The sequence below is a fragment of the Vulpes vulpes genome, chromosome 2, assembly GCF_048418805.1.
Source record: "Vulpes vulpes isolate BD-2025 chromosome 2, VulVul3, whole genome shotgun sequence".
Classification (NCBI taxonomy): Eukaryota; Metazoa; Chordata; class Mammalia; order Carnivora; family Canidae; genus Vulpes; species Vulpes vulpes.
Genome location: NC_132781.1, coordinates 23,050,294 through 23,068,747, shown reverse-complemented (window position 1 = coordinate 23,068,747; position 18,454 = coordinate 23,050,294). Strand labels below are relative to the sequence as shown.

The 18,454-nt window shown below is 54.5% G+C and overlaps 2 protein-coding genes and 2 non-coding genes across 5 annotated transcripts in view; all 4 read right to left on the bottom strand.

Annotated features, from left to right (window-relative positions):
- Nucleotides 1–5,334, bottom strand: part of PLXDC1 (plexin domain containing 1) — a 60,865-nt gene extending 55,531 nt beyond the window's left edge. Inside the window, exon 1 of the mRNA XM_025995787.2 lies at nucleotides 5,086–5,334. Within this exon, the coding sequence (XP_025851572.2) occupies nucleotides 5,086–5,161 (76 nt within the window). The 5' untranslated portion in view covers nucleotides 5,162–5,334. The remainder of the gene's footprint in view (nucleotides 1–5,085) is intronic.
- A 1,831-nt stretch (nucleotides 5,335–7,165) lies between these two features.
- Nucleotides 7,166–7,237, bottom strand: TRNAC-GCA (transfer RNA cysteine (anticodon GCA)). Its single transcript has one exon. It is a non-coding gene; the product is annotated as a tRNA-Cys (tRNA).
- A 614-nt stretch (nucleotides 7,238–7,851) lies between these two features.
- On the bottom strand, nucleotides 7,852–7,923 carry TRNAC-GCA (transfer RNA cysteine (anticodon GCA)). The gene has a single exon. It is a non-coding gene; the product is annotated as a tRNA-Cys (tRNA).
- Nucleotides 7,924–8,577: 654 nt separating this feature from the next.
- On the bottom strand, nucleotides 8,578–14,483 carry ARL5C (ARF like GTPase 5C). 2 transcript variants are annotated; one of them, XM_072747342.1, is made up of 7 exons: nucleotides 14,330–14,483; nucleotides 13,645–13,705; nucleotides 12,331–12,478; nucleotides 11,368–11,451; nucleotides 10,714–10,865; nucleotides 10,549–10,623; nucleotides 9,274–9,392 (listed from the first exon to the last, which is right to left on the bottom strand). In XM_072747342.1, the coding sequence occupies exons 1-6, from the start codon at nucleotides 14,373–14,375 to the stop codon at nucleotides 10,566–10,568; spliced, it is 549 nt and encodes a 182-aa protein (XP_072603443.1). In that variant the 5' UTR covers nucleotides 14,376–14,483; the 3' UTR covers nucleotides 9,274–9,392; nucleotides 10,549–10,565. The 2 variants fall into 2 exon arrangements, with proteins under 2 accessions (XP_025851571.2, XP_072603443.1); XM_025995786.2 differs by lacking the exon at nucleotides 10,549–10,623 and having other exon boundaries at nucleotides 8,578–9,392; nucleotides 14,330–14,481.
- Nucleotides 14,484–18,454: the final 3,971 nt, after the last annotated feature.

Genomic DNA, 18,454 nt, shown 5'->3' with positions numbered 1-18,454 from the left:
CACACATGTGTCGCAAAGCCATCCAACCCGCGGCCACTCTCTGCTCTACCTTCTGTCCTGGGTTAGAGAGCTTCACTTGCTCAGCACCCATTTCACGTCCCCGCAGGTGAGTACACCTGCCTGTGAGTGATGGCCAGAAGTGCCCAAAGCGCTCTCTTGTTCATGTGTCTGCTTGTTCATTCACTCATGGCCTCACGTCGCCGGCCGTCTAGTGGGCCATCACAATAGCAATAGGGAGAATAAAAAATTACAGCTAACTTTTCAAGAATGCTTGCTTGGTGCTAGCACTCTTCCAAATGCTTGAAATCCATTAACTCATTTACTCCCCGCAGGAACCCCATGGGATCGGGGTTGGGTTTAGATCTATTGTACAAATTGGGAACTGAGGCGTGAAGGTGTTAAGGAATCTCCCAAGGTCATGCAACTAGGCCATGGCAAGATGTGCACAGGGCACACTGACTTCAGTCTGCTCAGGCCACGGCAAATGCAACACGAGGTGACCGGCGGTCCTAGGCTGTTTCCTAAGGAGCAGGGAAAGCCCAGGGAGGGACTGGAATATAAGATGGGACCACTGGGCGAATCTTGGGAGCTGTACTAGGAGACTATGTCCCCTGGCACGTGGAGGGGCATCCCAGCAGTATGGCCCAGACCCCTCCTTGTGCCACTGCCCTGCTCTAGTGCAATAAGCCACACGTTGCCTTCAGGAGGTCATGTCGTGCCTGGCCAAACCAGCCTCATCCTACCCACCACCCAAGCTTGTCATTCCTGCCCCACAGCCACCACTCAGTCCAGTAGCTACTGTGGCCTCCACTCTTAACGACCGTGAGATTAGCCCTTGAGCTATTCTCCCACATACCTGCCAGGGCATCCTTTCTAGAGGACGAACTTGATTCCATCTCTCCAGTGCTTCCAGCTCACCACAGCCCTCGAGACTGGATCCCTGCCCTCTCCTCCAGCCTTCTGTCTCCCTAAAGTCCTCCCCAGGACCTAGTCCTACTCCCTCTGGCCACAGGGCCTCACACATAGGGCTTTTCCAGCCAGGACCACTCTGCTCCAAAATGAACCAATGAACCCTTCTGATGAGTTTTTGCTCATCCTTCAAGTCCCATGAGATGGTACCTCTTCCCAAAGCATCCTCTGACATCTCTCCCCTGTCACCCCAAATGCTACGTGCACCATCCCAGCCCTGATCCCAACATGTAGTTGCTGCCTGCAAATCTGTAGGCTCCAGGTACCTAACACAGCACAAATGCTCAGTCAGCACATATGGAGGACAGAGAGAAAAAAGAAAGGGAGGGAGGGAGGGAGAGACGGAGGGAAGAGAAGGAGGGAGTCAAAAAGGGGAGAGGAAGGAGGGAGGAGGAGGGAAGGGAAGGAGGAAAGGAAGACAGAGAGGGATGTAGGGAGGGAGGGGGGAATCTTCAAAAGCTCAGAGCACTTGAGATCCACAGGCTGAGAAAACCCTTCCCCTGGAGCACAGGCCCGCTAGAAACTGCACTGCAATACCACAACAATTAAAGAACAGAGGTTTGGAATCATACAAGCTCGAGGATGAACCCTGAATCTACTACTTACTGACTGTGACATTGGACAAATTATGTAATCTCTCTAAGCCTCAGTTTCCTTACCTGTAAAATGGGGGGGTCTTTAATAAAATAACATATGCAAAGCACCCAGCAAAGCCCCCCTTCCTTCCCCAGGATTTATGTGAGGACTGACTTCCCTAGGGGCTTGAGAGTCTCCAGAGCCTCAGCTGAAATCCTGCATCCCAGTTACAAAGCCCCCAATGGCATCCTCTTGCTGGGGAAACCCACAGAGGTTCCCACCAAGGACACTTCCCTGGGGAGAGCGAGGGAGTCACAGAGAAATGGCAGGAAGGGACACCAAGCAGTCAGAGGAGAAGAGGAGAGGAGAGAAGAGCTTGGCTCTCTGTGAGTTTCCCTTCAGGGAGAGGTTCGTGACCACCTTGGATTCACTCATTCATTCAACACATTCACTGAGACCCTACTGTGTGCCAGGCATTGTGCTGGGTGCTGAGGTAACAACAGTGAACAGGCAGACACAACCCCTGTGCCCATGAAGATTCTAATTGGAAAAGACATGTGAATGAATGAGTGAATGAATGCACTTGATCTTAGCCAAAAGTCCGAGAAGCGATTGAATGAATGAAGAATGTGGCAAATAAGACAAGGTGACACGGTGATGAGTGCTCTAAGGCAAACCAGAGGGTTGGGCTTTGTGGCTACGCTGGGCAGAGCCATCAGGGTGGGCCTCTCAGAGGAGGTGGCCCTTGAGCTAACCGAGACCTGGAGGAAGAGAAGCCAGGTACTTGAAGCCCGGGAGTGTTGAGGGTTCGGCCTGAGGAGAGTGAGAGCAGGTGCAGGGATGGCGGGAGACATCTGATGGCCACTGTAAAGAGTTCAGATTTTTGTCTCCGTTTGCTTGGAAGTGCCTGGTGGGCAAGAAGGAGGCTGAAAGCAGAATCGTGACTAGAGGGGGCCTGGACACGAGCTGGTCCAAACTCCATTTTATAGAGGAGGAAACCAAGATACCGAGAAAGGAAGAAGCTGCCAGGGTCACCAGGGATTAGTGGTGGGCCTGATCTCCTGCCTCCCAGACCAAAGACATGGCCTCCAGCTGCCTCTTTCTGTCTGTTCCAGGCAGCCCTGGTTCCTCTCGGGCCAGACCCTGCTGCCCCTGCCATACCCCGTGCATCCTAAGGCCAACTTCCTGTGTGTCTACTTGTCAGCCTCTCAGTGGCCTGTCCTCACCTCCCGACTGTATCTTTGGGTCATTCATCTTTCTCCTGCTCCCATTCTAAAGATGGATGAAGTTTCAAGGCTCCACCAAACCAACCAACCCATCAAGAGGGAGGGGAGACCTCAGTTCCAATCCTGAGGCAACTGCAGCCCAGAGAGCTTGGAGCCTTGGGGTTGGATGACACCCCCTCACATCCTGCTCCCCGCTGCGCTTTCACCACCAGGCTCAAGGGCTCCATCACTGATCTGAGCCAGGCTGTCCCTCCTTAATGGCCTCCCCCAGAATGTCCTACTCCCCCATCTCTTCCCAGAAGACACCCCCTCGCCCCCCCCAGCCCACCCCTGCCTCCGCCCCCTCCACCCCCCCCACACACACTCTTCCTCCAAACCAGCCAGGCCTGGTGAAAAACACCACTGGACTGAGAGTCAGCAGCTGCCCCCTCCACCCCCCACCCCCAGCTTCCTAGAGCTTCCCTAAGTCCAACCCATCTCTCCTGCTGCAGAGAAAGTCCTTTTTTCCTGGCTGAGTCTCTGGCAAAGCTGAGAAGACACGGTGTCCTCTACTTAGAGATTTGATTCAAGTCTCTGCCTGCCCCTTCACTTTCTGGCCTCCCCAGGTGTCTACTACCCCAACTTAATTCTGAAGAGGCAGTCCTAAGCCAGGCCCCAGGCTGGCCACCCACCCACCCCCATGGACACAGGCTCCTGACCTCCCAATTCCCCTTCCCCAAACCTCTCCATGGTTCTTCCAATTCAGTCTGGGGCCCAGAGCCCTCCCTCATCATCCCAGTCACATTCTGAGTTCAAAAGATCTCACCAGGTTTGGGGCTGCAAAGGACCTCAAAAACTGACCTGTCCCACCTCTTCCTTTATATATATATATTTTTTTGAATGACCAGTTACTCACATATATTAACACAAATCTAAAAAGGAAAGACAACCAAAAAAATCTCTCATAATCTCACCACTAAGAGTCAAAGATTTTGCTCACAGCCTCACTTTCTAAGTAGAGAAATAGGCCCAGAGAAGGAAAGTAACTTGCTCAAGGTCACACAGCAAGTGAGATGCCGGGACAGGAAGCTAAGCCTCCGGCCCTTCTCTGTGTGGTCTACCTGAAGACTGGTGCTTCTGTACCAGCAGCCTCTTGCCACACCAACTTCCATTGCTCTCTGCCCACATTTCCACCCTCAGCACTCTTCCCTACCCTCCTCCTCGACAGGGACTCAGGCCTGTCTCAGCTGCATCCATGGACCATTAAAGTCAAGAACGCTGTCACTGATGCTGTGTCTGATGCTAGCACACCCCAGAGACACAGCAGTCCAACTACAGCATCTCCCTGAACAACCCCGTGCCCCTGCTCTATCCCATTTAAAGGACACTTATGTCAGTGAGGCATAATGCTCTATCTTCCCAATTCTGTCAAGAGGCTAGACTGCAAATTACCCACCTCTCCAACCCCAGAGAAGGTCTGGGTGTTTGAGGAGAAAGGAAGGGAATGCAAAATTGCATGCTGAAAAATGGTTCTTTTTATGAGAGACTCAAGGTAGACCTAAGAAAGGACTTCCAGGCAGGAGAGATGACTGTGAACGGGTATAGGGGAGAGGAGTGTGTGAATAGGAGCCCTCCGCTTTCCAGAACCAGAGCAGCTAACGGCCAAAGTCCACCAGGAGGGCAGAGCAGGAGTGACAGGAGGATCCTGGAGACTGGAGAATGGGGGAGCTGCAAGTTGCTTCTTCCTGAGCCCAGGACTATTCTCCAGGCTCCAAACAGGGCGAGGAAGGCAGTAGGACGGCTGCTGCAGAGCTTCCTCTGGGAGAGATGCTGGGTCTCCACCACCCCCTGGCTGCTCCCACCCAGCCCCCAAATCAGAAACGGACTCAGATCCAACCTGGGTCAGCTTGGGGCTGGGGTGGAGAGCCGGATGGAAGGGAAGAGGAGGCAAAGCTGGGGCAGGGGGCACCCCAGATTCCCCATCTCATCAGAATTCAGCCTCCCTCAGTGCGGCCAGGGGTCCCTATGACTCCCCCACCGTCCTGTGGAGCCAGAGCCCGCTGCCATATGTAGCCCCCTCTACTGGGGTCCCTCCAGTGTCCTTCCAGGAGGAAAGGAGGAGTGGGGGGCGTCAGGGACCCATGCCTCCAGCCTCACTCGCACACCCCATGTGTTTAAGAAAGTGGGTCCCTGTCCACCTGCCACAGCCCACGGAGCTCCTGGCCCTCGCGGAGTCCCCGCGGCCACCCACCCGGCCGGACATCGCCAGCCCGCGGGGACTTGCCCCGTGCCCACGCCCGCCCCGGCCCGCCCCGACCCACCCGGCCGGTCCTACCTGCTCCGGGCGGGGGGCTCAGCGCCCGGGCCGCCTCCCTGAGCACCAGCACCGCGAGCCACAGCTCTGCCCGCATGGTGGGCGCCAGGACGCCCCGGCCGCTGCGGCCCCGGCCCCGGCCCCGGCCCCGGCCCCCGCCAGGCAGGCGCCCGGCTCGGGCGGCGCGGTCCCCGGGGCTGGCGCGCCGAGGGCTGGGCGGCGAGGAGGCGGCGAGCGAGCGGAGCGGCGGCCTCCCGGAGCGCGGACGGGGACGGGGACGGGGACGGGGACGGGGACGGGGACGGGGGGCGGGGCGGGGGGCGCGGCGCCTCCCGAGCGCTCCCCGAGTCTTCCCCGGCCCTCCCAGCCCTCCCGGAGCGCTCCCCCGGGCGGGAGTGGTGCGGGGGGGCTGGGGGCGGAGTAGGGCAGCGGGCGGGCGGCCCCCACCCCGCACCTCAGCTCCTGCCTCCCTTCCCCTCCCCCACCCCCTGGGAAACCGCGGACTCGAGACGGGGGGAGGGGAGTGCCCCCCCCCCCCCGGTCCAGGCAGGCGCCCGTCCCCGGGGCGCTGGACTCCCGCCCTACCGCACCCCTGCCCCCCGGGTCTCCCGGGCTTCCCGACTTTCCGACTGTTCCTCGGAGTTCTGGGGGCCTGCGATGCCCATCCTCACCCCAGGAACGCCCCCTAGCAGCAGAGACACCCCACCACCGCCCAGCTTCTCTCGCCGACAGAGGCCCGATTCCACTCTCCTCCCCAGGACTCTTCTCCCTTTTTCCCCGTCACGCCCCCCAGCCCCCCACCCCCCGTTTCCAGCACCATCTTGCCCACCAGCCTAAGGGGGGGAGGGGGCCTGGCTTACCCCTACTTTAAAACAGCCCGGACCTCCCCTCACCCCCAGAAGGTAACGGAGACCACCCTTCTCTCTGGGGACCCCAGGCCTGCTCAGGGTCCCAATCAATCCTCAAAACCAGCTCCAGAACAAGAAGCCGTCTCACCCCACCTGCCACCACCTTATGACAGACTCGGGGGAGAGATCACCTTTTTTTTTTTTTTTTTTTTTTTCCCTTTTCTTCCAGGACAGAATAAAAATACCCGCAATTTAGATTTAATAGACGGCAGGGAATCAGGTCAGGACACAGAGGTGCCTGTTCCCCGCCGCTCCCCACCCCCCCCCTCCCGCCCCCGACCTACTTCGTGCGATGACAAGGAGCTGGGAGCCCTGGAGGGTGGGAGTGTGAGGGGTGAGGGGCACTTGGTTCCTCAGGGGCTGGGGCCTAAGCACTAGACAGTTGCAGGCAGGTAGCGGATGGACGCTGAGAGCCCTTGAGGAATTCCCCAGGAAGAGGGACCCGGGCGGGTACAGAAGAAGGAACAGTGTGGGCTGGGTGGGTGGGGGTGGGTGGGGAGTTCCCTGACACTGGGGACAAAGACAGGACCTGAGAAGGGAAACAAGAACTAAAGACTCCTCAATCTCTCAGAATCCCAGTTCCTCCTTCCTCTAGATCCAGGAACGACATCCTCCAGCCCTAAACGCTAAGTCCTTTACAACGGGACAAGGCAAGGCCGGGCTGTAAGTTCTTCCTGGTGTCTAATTCAAATCCCGATTTTGCCGACTCTCTTCTAGGAAGAGGCCTGCGCCTGCAGCTGCGGCTTCTTGCTGCCCTCTAGCGGCCACGTGGCGAGCCGCGGGCTGGTTTGCAAGGTCTCTAAGGGCTCAGATTGAAAACAGCAGCTTGGAAATAACTCGAAGAGAGCGACGTGTAAATTTTCTTTTTTTAATGTGAGCCTCTAGAACATGAGTGTACATCAGAATCACCTGGATGGCTTATACACATTTCTAGGCGTCACCCCCCGAGTCTCTGATTCAATACTTCTAGGAAGAAGCCGAGAATCTGCATTTCTAACACTTTCCCAGGTGGTGGTGCTCGTCCTGGGATCACATTTCAAGAGCCATTGCTTGAGAATTCCTGCTTCTTGCACTCTCGTCTTTCGTGCACCAGTTGTCGTCTGCCCAAAAGAGAGGGGGCGAAGGCAGCGTCTACATAAAGTATCGGAGAACAAAGAACGTGTAGCCCAGGGAAAACTGAAAAACTCTTGCCAAGGGGGCACCCGGATTTGAACCGGGGACCTCTTGATCTGCAGTCAAATGCTCTACCACTGAGCTATACCCCCTCTGCTGACGTCTGGCTGTAGTAGCTTCTTAGTGCTGTAGCGCGCAGGCGCCGTGCCGAGCTTCTCAAAAGTAAGGTTTGATGTTTACAAAAGCTGGAAATTATATGAATCTCAAAACATTACTCGCCGGGACACAGAACTTGTTTCCCGAACCTCTGGACTACAGATCTCTACTGACGGTGAAAGCAAAATGCAGTTTGGAAATGTGGGAGGGGAAATCCCTCGAGATCCTTCGCGATCCCTGGTTTCGGGGACATTCCCTGTGCCGAGGTCCCCCTCTCCTGCCCCGTCGGAGCCCCTGGATTGCTTCTTGGCGCCCCTCTCTCCGTCCTGCACTCTCAGGCAGGCTTCTCTGCGCCTTCCTTCCCCGGCCCTCGGCCCCGGCGCTGCCGGAGTCCACCTGGGCTTAACCCGGAGCTCCTCGCTCTGGCGCTGCTTCCCACCTGTAAACACACACGCGGGCTGAGCGCGTGGTTCTGCGTGGCCAAGACTCCATCCTCGCCTGTCTGCAAAAGGGGGTAGCAGGGCCCGAGGTGACACCCCCTCGTCCCTGCCAGGGCACTTTGAGAGATGGACCGAAGAACAAAGAAAAACAGGAAAAGGCTAACAACGAGAGGGGGCACCCGGATTTGAACCGGGGACCTCTTGATCTGCAGTCAAATGCTCTACCACTGAGCTATACCCCCAGCACGCCAGTTGCTCCTTATTAGAATGAATTTCTGTAGTGTAAGGGAATATTAAATTGCATTTTTATCTGAGGTCTGTATCAAAGCGACCTAATGAAAAGAACCAAGAATCTGAATAGAAATGGCTAGAATCGCAGAGTTCTTTCTCCTGATGCCTCAGGAAAACCACAGGATTGAGAAATCCTGGGCCTTCTACAACCGTGTCCAGACTGTCCCCAAGATATCTACTGCCTGACTTGGGAAGGAGAGAAACCCACGGACTCCAGGACCATCTCAGGTCTAATGGGGTAACAGCACTGCTCCCTATGTACAGATGGACAGCCTGGGTTTCCATCCTGTCTCCAGCTCTACCTAGATTGGACTCCTGGGCCTCTAATCCCTAAGGGCTCCTCCTCCCCTCCTCCAGGAGTCCTCATCAAACCACTCGCACCCTTGGACCCAGGTGGAGCCAAAAGATCCCAGCCCTGGCAAACCAGGAGTCAATTACCTGGCAGAGGGTGGTAAAGCCCAGGACCAAAGAGTCAGCCAGGCCCCTGGCCAGATGGACTCTTGAGGCACTACCCCCTCCATTTCCACGGAGGATTTCCCCTTACCTGAGAGCCCTGTACAAAAACCAAAAGCCAGTTTGAAGCACAGACAGAAGAAGCTGTCTGAGCAGTTTTCAATGGCATTTATTACACTTGTATTAAAAAACTCTAAAACAATGAAAAAATCATTACAAAAGACCATCGAGACAGGCACACTGTGGAAATTGAAGACGTTTGGGAGGCGTGGGATTCACACTGGAAGGACTGGAGGGCAGGGGATGGGACAGCTCACCACTCAAAAGCTGTGGTCAGAGCCAGCACCTCAGAGGGAACAGAAAGGCAAGGAAGAGTGGAACTCCCCACAGTGCAAGGGACTATTCCGCCTGGGATGTCCCATCCTTCTCCTTCTCCCTTCCCACCAGTGTTTGGCTCTCCCCTACTTCCCCTGAGCCTGTCCTTTCACCTTTCTGGAATCTCCTTTGCTCAAAGATGGCTAAGGGGCCAGAAAGCTGGGGCAGGAATCAAGGGATGGCGGGGGGTGGTCCCAGGAAATAAAGACCAATTCCAGGGGTCTCTTAACTCTGTCACCCATTTTTTTCCTCGAAGGGGTTGTGGGCTGAGGGGATGGGGCTCCATTTCCCGATCCCTTGATGTGCCCAACAGCTTGCCTGCTTCCACTGAGTGAAGGGCAGCTCTTCTGCTGTCCCATCTGCAGCAATTCAGGGTGGGCAGCCTAGCCACTCAGTGGCAGGGTTGGACTGTGGCAATCTCACTATCCATTGCTGTCCCAGTGGCCATCAGAGAATCGTAGAAAAATAATAGTCACTTGGGTTTTCCACCCATGAAGGCCAAGCAAAACCCCCAAAGTTTTTGGTTAGCCTCAGGTCAGGACATCAGTTGGCGGTGGCCTGAGAGTGCATCCACTGGAGCCCCGCAGGCAGCCTGCAGAGAGGAGGGAACACGGCAAGGATCAATATATCCTGTGAGGATGACGGCCTCCAAGGCCCCAGCCCCAACTCAGAGCTGATTGAGGGGACCACCAAAGTTTCACCCAATCTCCCAATCAACAAATATAAACCGACTGAGTACCCACTATGCATCAGGTCCTATGCTAGGAGCTGGGGTTACTGGTTTCACCCAATCTCCCAATCAACAAATATAAACCGACTGAGTACCCACTATGCATCAGGTCCTATGCTAGGAGCTAGGAGCTGGGTAACACAGACATACCCTCTGGGGCTTACAGTCTAGCAGAGGAGATGGATATGGGTTGGGGCAGGGAATGGCAAGGACACTACGAGAAATGTGTGGGTCCTTGGGCAGACCTGCCTAAAGTCTCCAGACACCTAGGTCCCCAGCCTGCTGTGATCCCACTTGAGAGAGAAGAGGAAAGAGATTTTTTTTCCAGGCCTGATTCAAAGCTCTTTCTATGTGATCGTGACCTCACTCCATCACGTCCTTCAGCAGCTACTTTCTTGGTGGCCCCTTCCTGGTACCTCATCTAAAATTGCAACATTTGTCCACATACTTTCAATCTCCCTTTCCTACTTGATCTTTTCCAAGCCTCACCACTTTTTAACTTACTATCAATTCTTCTTAATTGTTTATTGTCTGCTCCCTCCCACTGGCGAGTAAGCTCCATGAGGGCAGGGAGGTTTGTGTTTTGTTTGCTGCTGTTTCTCCAGTGCCTAGAAAAGTTCTTAGCACAAAGTTGGTGCTCGATACATGTTGAATAAATGATACCATTTGCTCTCTACAGAAACTCGAAGAGGGAGTAGGATAATCATCTTCCTCCTTACAGATGAGAAAACTCAAGGTTGGAAAGAATCAGTGACTTCTGTCTGGAAGACTTGTCCTTCAGGTCTTCCCATGACTGCTCCTCTCCATTCCAGTCTCGGCCCAAAGGTCACCTCCTAATAGAGGTTGTCCCTGACCACCAGGGCTAAATCAGACCCAACCCTGCCCCATCTATCACTTTTAATCCAATCTCACTTCCTTCATGGCACCTCTCAGTACCTAAAATGTTTGTGCTTAGAGAGAGGTGACTCTCCCCCTACTAGAATAAGCCTCCTGAGAGCAGCCACGCTATCTCACTCACCGTTTACCCACAGCATCTCAGCTGTTAAGTGAGTGCTCAACTGACTTGGCCCAGGAGCTAACAGTGAGCCAGATTCTGACAGGAGAGAAACAGGAGAAGGTTCTGATGGTCAGCTGTTCATTTGTTGGGCCAGACCCTGGAGGTCCAGGTGGGGCAGCCACTAACCCTTCCCCGGTGAGGGCACAGCAGCCCTGTATGTGCCATGGGTGGTCTTTGATGGCGCTAAGAGTGAGGAATTGAGAGATCTCCACGGTGGTCATGGAGTTCTTCATATCCTGCTTGTTGGCAAAGATCAGGACGGAAGCATCTCGCAGAGCCTGTGGACAGAGGAGCCCAGCCCTGGTCAGCCTGCCAGGCCTAGCCTCCCTCCGCCTCCCCCCATGAGTCCTCCCTAGCTCCTCTGCTGTCTCTGCAAGAGAGGCCCATGTCCAGGTGGGAGCGGGATGGGGCAACCACATCCACCAACATCAACACCTCATGGAATGCCTCCCCACCAGCTCATGTGATCCTTACAACAGTCCTATGAGGCAGGAATTTGGTGATCCTCCCCATGTTCTACTTGGGGAAACTGAGAGCAGTGAAGGGACTTGTCTGGGGGCTCCAGGGTGGGTGAGAAGTGGGATCATACCTGAACCAGCAGTTCTAGCTTCTGCAATCAACTGTGCTGAGGGCATTATGGCCCTTCATCTAGGATAAACTAGCTGGGGTAGCAGCTCGCAGACACTGGGGGATCAGGAAGGAAACTCAGAGAGGCCAAGTGAGTAGGCTGAGGTCACACGGCTAGTCCACCAGGCTCTCTCCCAACCTCAGGGGCCTTACCTCATGGGCCAGCATCTTATGCAGCTCCTCTCGAGTGGTCAGCAGCCGGTCCCGGTCCGTGCTGTCAATCACAAGGATGATGAACTAGCCAGCAGAAGGGAACTGTGAGTGAGTGGTGGGCTTTCTCTCAGATGAAAGGGTCTCCAGCTCACTGTGATCCCTGACCTCTCATGTTAATTATTTCTTCCATCCAGACAGTGGGGGAACATAAAACAACTCAGATTATGTACGCTAAGCCCTGGGCATTCATGACTGCATTCAGGTCCCACCACAACCTTGTGCAACTGGGACCAGTGTTAACCCCATTTATAAATAAGGAGACGGTGGTGCGGGGCTGTGTGGCTCCCTCAGTTAAGTGTCTGCCTTCAGCTCAGGTCATGAGACCAGGGTCCTGGCATCACCGTAAGACCAGGGTCCTGGGATCAAGTCCCGTGTGTCAGGCTCCCTGCTCAGTGGAAAGTCTGCTCTCCTTCCAACCTTCCTCTTGCTAGTGATCTCTCTCTCAAATAAATAAAATCTTAAAAAAAAAAAAAAAAAAACCTATAAGGAGATGGATTCAGCAAGATGATAGATCTCGCTCTAGGACACACAGGTGGTGAGTAGCAGTGCTGGAATTCACACTCAATCTCCATCTCACTCTAGGAAGAAAACCACTGCAATCTACTGCTGCCCTGGAGACCCAGGACCTACTCCATGCAGCACATCACACAGAAAGCTGCCAGCAAGCAGACAACGCTGCCAAGAGGTATTCAAAAATTTTAACAAAACATTGTGCTGCATTAAGTACTTGAAACATATGCATTAGCTATTGTTTTATTATTTAATATTCACAACAGTTCAGGGAAGTCACTCTTAGAGTCTCTACCTCACAAAGTGGGAGAACCAAGGCTCAGAGAGGTTAAGTGATTGGCTCATGTCACACAGCTACCCTTGAGGCCCCTCTGGCCCCAGTGCTGCACTCACCTCTGTGTTGGAGTAGTATGAGTTCCAGGTAGAGCGCAGAGCCTCCTGTCCCCCTATGTCCCACATGAGGAAGTGTGTCTTTTGCAGAACAATCTCCTCCACGTTGCTACCGATGGTGGGAGATGTATGGATCACTTCATTCATCAGGCTGGGATGGGGGAGAAGACACCAAACACTCAGCCCACCCAGCTCTCAGCTCTGGCCCCTCACCCCTATGCTCTCGAGAGTCAGGCTGCCTCTAACTCAGAACAACTCGGCCAAAGTTGGCCAAGGCTCTGGGCACAGGGAAATGCAGGCAAGAGACCAAGTCCTAGCCTGGTGTGGAAACCCACCCCCCAGAGGGGAGTCACATTAGAGCAAGTGTCCTCAAACTTTCATATGCAGTTGAATCCCCTGGGAGTCTTGTTAAAATGCAGATTTGGATCTAGTGAGTCTAGGCTGGGGCCCAGTGTCCTGCCTTTCCTACAAGCTTCTGGATGATGCCAGTGCTGTTGGTCTGTGGACCATGCTTGAGTAGCAAAGGATTGGGAAAAGAAGGCGGATACAAGCGAAGGTTATTGGAGAGGTGCTTTCTTTAAAAGGGAAAGCACTCACATATTTATATGTAGGGAGTGCCCCTGGGAGACCTGGGTGTCAGGGGGTGGGCGGGAAACTTTTCCCTGTATGTGCCTGTAATGTCCAATGTTCTCTGCTTTTCTGGTTTAAAATAAACATTTACATATATTTCTTTTTCAGGAGAAGATTTTCCTAAGTCATCACTTTCTGGAAGCTCCAAGGGGGGAGAGATGCCATCCAGAGAGTGGATATTGAGAAAAACTCCGATGGATAATTACTCAGCCAGATTCTGCTAGATTGGGAGCCACAGAGCTCAGCCAGTCTCAAAACTAGCCCTCCCCTTTGGGTTTGAAGAAAGGGAGAAAGTTAAGAGGCAAAGGTGGGGTGCAGGAGTCAGAAGGGAGGGACCTGCCGCTAGAGGGAGCCAAGAGCAGGGAGGCAGGAAGAGAAGTCAGTTTCTGAAAGTTTGGCCTGCAACCGGGTCTGAAAGGGTCGGGGGTGGTGTAGGGTGGATGACAGGGAGCATTGGGGTTGCCCATACCGACCAGGATTCGAATGCCAGGCGAGGGGCCACAGAACTGAAGGACCACTATGCCAGGAAGATCACGCCAGCTTTCCACCCCCATCACTACTCCCGGCTACTGGAAAACCAGGGAACCCAGGGAAGGGCTTCAGTGATTGGTCCAAATGTCTGTCAGTCTGGTGGGAAGATCCAACCGACGCCCCCCACCCCACCCCTTCCATCAGAGAGTCACTTACAACTGGTAGAGAATGGTGGTCTTTCCTGCATTGTCCAGTCCCACGATGATAACCTTGTGTTCTGGAGGCATCCAGGGCGGAAGGGCAGGGTCAGGGCCAAACTCAGTGACCAAAGGACTGAGTGCCCCACCGGGCTTCCCAGGAAGGAGATGGGTGTTTCCAGAGAGCTAGGAGACCTCTGCCCACTGGACCACATCTGCTGCCCTGCACCCCTCCCCGACAAAACTCTACCAGGACAGGTTTCCTTCCCCGGGGGCCCCGGGGGCCCGCGCCACTCCCGGACAGTGGAAGTGAGAGCTGCGCCCCGCCTCCCTCGCTCCACATTTCCAGAAAAGCGGCTGTCCGAAAGATCCGGGGCGCCCTGGGCTTGCCCAGAGAAGGGGCCCTGGAGGAAGAGCCGAGCGCGAGGTCGCAATCGCAGGAAACCGGCGGCGGCTTTCAGCCAGGAGGACCGAGGCTCGCCCAGCCCTGCGCTCCGGGGTGCCCCGAAGCGCGCCACCGCGAGGAGCCGGCGAGGAGTGGACGGGGAGGGGGGCAGAGGAGACCGCGGAGTCTGCAAGGAAGGTCCACGCAGGACCCTCGGAGCCCGAGGTCCCCCAGCGCATCCGCCCCAACCCCAGATCCGGGGAGCCCCAGGTGGCAGCCGGATGAAAGCGGTCGCTTGAACGCACTGTGCGCCCTTTACCCTGGTTCCCGAAGATGCCCATCAACTTGGCGACCAGTTGTCCCATGGTGCGTCTCAGGCCAGAGAGGGGAAAGACTCAGCGACCCTGGGGGGACCCCGCTCGAGCCAGGGTGCTTGGAACCCCGCCCCCGGGGAGGGCCGAGCGAGTTTTGCCTACGAGATCACAGAAGCCCAGCGAGTCACCTGCGGAACCTGGGAATCCCCTGGGACCCTGGCCCCTCGCGAGTGCTATGAATGTCACAATGACAACGAATTGGCTATTTGTCTAGAGGCCTGGAGGTGCATGGAAAATGGGGTCCAGACTCCACATCTCCTCTTTGCTTGGAGAAAACTCCAGAGGTTCTCTGGGTGAACTGCTCCCACCCCATCACCCCCCATCAAGGAGGCCTAGCACGACGACCCACTCCCAGGGCCCAGCTCTCCCTTCTCCTAGTGTCATGTCTGAGGCACTAGACTGAAGCAAAACTCTACCTTCTGCACTTGCCAGCTGTGTGGAGTAGACGGCTCACTGATCCTCTCTGAACTGAGAGAATGCTCCTACCCTCAACAGGTCTCTAGCGGTTTCACTAGTATGGGTCTTGTAGGCCACTTCACTCAAGGTGAGTTCCCTTAGGGAAGGGCAGGGTCTCCCTTCGTCTGGTAGGTCCCTTGGTGACAGACAACTCCTAGGAATAAATCAGTACTGCTTCTATGACTCATTGGCAAACCGACTGCTCAGGCACAGCTCCCAGACCCTGGGGACGGACAACTGAAGGTATGGATGCAGCCAAAAGAGAGATCTCAACCAGAGACCCCACAGAGGGGGTACCGGATGCCATGAGCCAGCAGAAGAGAACATGAGCCAAGAGAGAGCCAGGCTGGAGGAGGGGACTCTCGTGAATTTCCTTCTTTGCTTAAACTGGGAAAAAACCAGAAAACAAAAAGAGAAGTGAAAAGGCAAACCAACCTCAGGCTGAAGGGGCAGTTTAGGAGAAGCCAGTTATCACATGGAACAATCAACTCCTTCTGCCCCACTGCCATGGCCCACCTACTGTGCTCCTCTCCACCAAGGGAACAACACCTACTCATCTCCGTGCTTCTGCCTCCCTGACTCAGCACAGCCCTATTCACCTTTGTAAAACACAGTCTGTCACTCCACAGCTCACAAACCTTCAATGGTTCCCTATTGCCCACTGGATTCAGATCAGCCACACACACACCCTTGACATTCAAGAGTTGGTGAACAGCCCCACCTGCCTTTACACGTGATCTTCCACATTCTGCAGCTACTGGTCCTTACCCACAGACGTCCAGCTCCTTCCAATGGTGCTTTTGCTTCTGTGTTTCCTCCACCTGAATGTCTTTCACCTTTTCAGAAAGGATTCCTAAAAGCCTTTAACTGCCTGCCATAAAAGCCACCCACTTCCCCAAGCCCTGGCCTGGTTCTCCAGACAGGTGGGGCTTCGCTCTACTCTGAGATTGTAGACTGGCCTGCTTTGGCCAATCAGCTGTGAGGCCTGGAGGGTGGGGTTCATGTCTTGTTCACTTGTGTTCTCCCCTGCACACTCCTGGCCTGGTCCAGTGCCTGGCACACAGTAGGAATGTGTTGCTATTGGGGAGAAGTACAAGGAGTTATGCCATAGCCTGAGAAGTGGTGTTTGGAACATTAAAAAAGAAGTGTGAGCACAAGTTGAAGAGGAATGAGGAAGGCTGGGAAGTGAATGGAGAGAAGAGGGAAAACAGTTGGCTAAATAAGGAATTCTCATCCCAACCGCCTTGGTGCTTGGAGTTAGAGGAAAGAAGAATTGTCTACCAGAGCCCATTTCAGCCCAGGGAAGGAGTGCCGGGTGCGATAGGGTGGGGGCACAGAAGGGTGCTGGGGAAGCAGCAATATTTTAAGCGCTTTTACCATCTGTTTCCGGGGTGGGGGAAGGAACCCCCTAGTGCATCCTGCACCCCCCCCCCCTCCCCCGAACTATCACCACCAATTGCAGAATTGAAAGTGACATTCTGCTTTCTGGAACATATTCAGTAAATAGACAAGAGCTGCCTCTGCTGCCAGGCCTGGTGCCTGGGTCTTAGGGGGCACTCATTCATTTATTTAACAAATATGAGTCAGGAGTTAGGAAATAGGCCAAGGAGACAAAACAGACCCAGTCTGGGTCTTTTGGAGCCTACGGTCTAGTGGGAGAGAGAAATATACACGTCAAAAAATAAAACCAAAACAAACCCCTGAGAGACAGTAGGTAGGAAGGCCTGATTTAGAAGGGAGTCAAGGCACATTTTTCTGAGGATGTGATTATTGGAGCTAAGACAAGATTTTTCTGTAGGGTACCAGCTGGAACACCCATTTCTCCTCGGCTATAGAGGTCACACCCAGGACTGAGGCCTCTCAGACCTCAGCTCAGAAGCTGGGCGGAAGCTACTAGGCAAGGAAGGAGATGAGGGGTCCCAGATAAGAGGGGTCCCCGGTGCCTCAGTTCCCAACTCCCTGAGGCAGCTGTGATGGTAGTACCAGCCTCTCCAGACCTAATCCCAGTCGACTTCATGGTTGTTGAAATCCTCACATGCTGGGACACTTGGGTGGCTCGGTGGTTGAGCATCTGCCCTCAGCTCAGGGCATGATCCCAGGGTCCCAGGAGCAAGTCCCACATTGGGCACCCCGTGGGGAGCCTGCTTCTTCCTCTGCCTGCATCTCTGCCTCTCTCAGTATCTCTCATGAATAAATAAAATCTTAAAAAAAAAAAATCCTCACATGCTGACAACCACCAACGTGCTAAATGCACATCAGTTGAGGGCTTGTGGTTACCAAAAGACAAGAATCTTCTTGCTTCATCTCTCAAGATCTCCAAGCCACCTAGAAATGCCCCCGCCTGCGAGTTCCGGGCAAATGCAATTTCAGGCAGAAGGCACACGAAGAGGAGACAAACATATATTCAGACACCTGCTTCTTCCTCCCCAAGCCTCCTCCCCTTGCAGATGCTGCAGCAGGGCCATCAGCATGAGACCCGAGGCTCACAGGCACCACAGAACCTGAACCCCAAAGACTGGAGTTCAGGTCCTTGCTCCATAGCCATGTAACTATGGACAAGTTGCTTAGCCTCACTGAGCTTTATCTGAAGTTAATAATCTCTGCCTTTGATTCCAAATATCAGGCTCCACCCCCAGTGGAGCTCTCTGCAGTTCCCTGATTCTCCAGACCAAGCACCCAGCTGTCTTCTCTTCTCTTGGGTGTCCTCCCACAGGCACCATAAACACGCCGTGTCCAAAAGCTAGACATTGTTTCTGCCTCTAACCTGGTTTTTCCACCTGCTTCCTCTATGTCCAGGAAGACCATCACCCACAGCCACCCCCAGACACCTCCCTGTCTCTCACTGGCCGCCTCCAATTGCTCTCCAAAAGCTCTGGACTCTAACTGCTCAATGTTTCTGGCAGCCACTGCCTCCTTTCCCATCCCACAGCTGTGGCCTAGTGAAGCCTCCCTTATTTCTTACCCAGAGTATTTCAGCTGGGTCCAGGCTAAGCCTTCCCAATCTGTGCTTCCAACTGCAACTGAGGCAACTTTGCCATTGCTGCTTACAATCCTTCAGTCTCTACACACCAGCTTCAGGACAAAGCCCAAACTCAACACAACAGTGATCTGCTCTTGCCGACCCTTCTCGGACCACCACCTGGAGAGCACACTTTGCTGGTGAAGTGCCAGGAACATGCCATGCATGTCACCTGCTTCCTTTGTCTTCAACACTTCCCCCCAGGTTAACTACTAACCAGCCTTCTAGACTCCACTCAAGCCTCACCTCCTCCAAGAAGCCTCTCCTGGCCTCCTCAGGTTAAGGGAATTACCCTTCTTCCAGGTTCCTACAGGACACAGGGCTGCTCACAGCAAGAGAGCTCTCTGTGCTGTCCTAAGTTGTCTGTGGCTGCCTTTTGGACTTATGCCTAGTACATGGTAGGTGCTCAATAAATGGTCAACGAGTAAACACGGGATTAAAGGGTTGATTCTACTGAAAGGCAGTTGGCTAAGAGTGCTAGACTGGGAGGCAGAGACTGGACTCCAATTCCAGTAGTCTTTGCCATCAACTGCCTGAGGCCTTGGGCCTACCTAGTTCCTTTTCTTGGGTCTGCTAACGCCTCACCTGGAAGGTC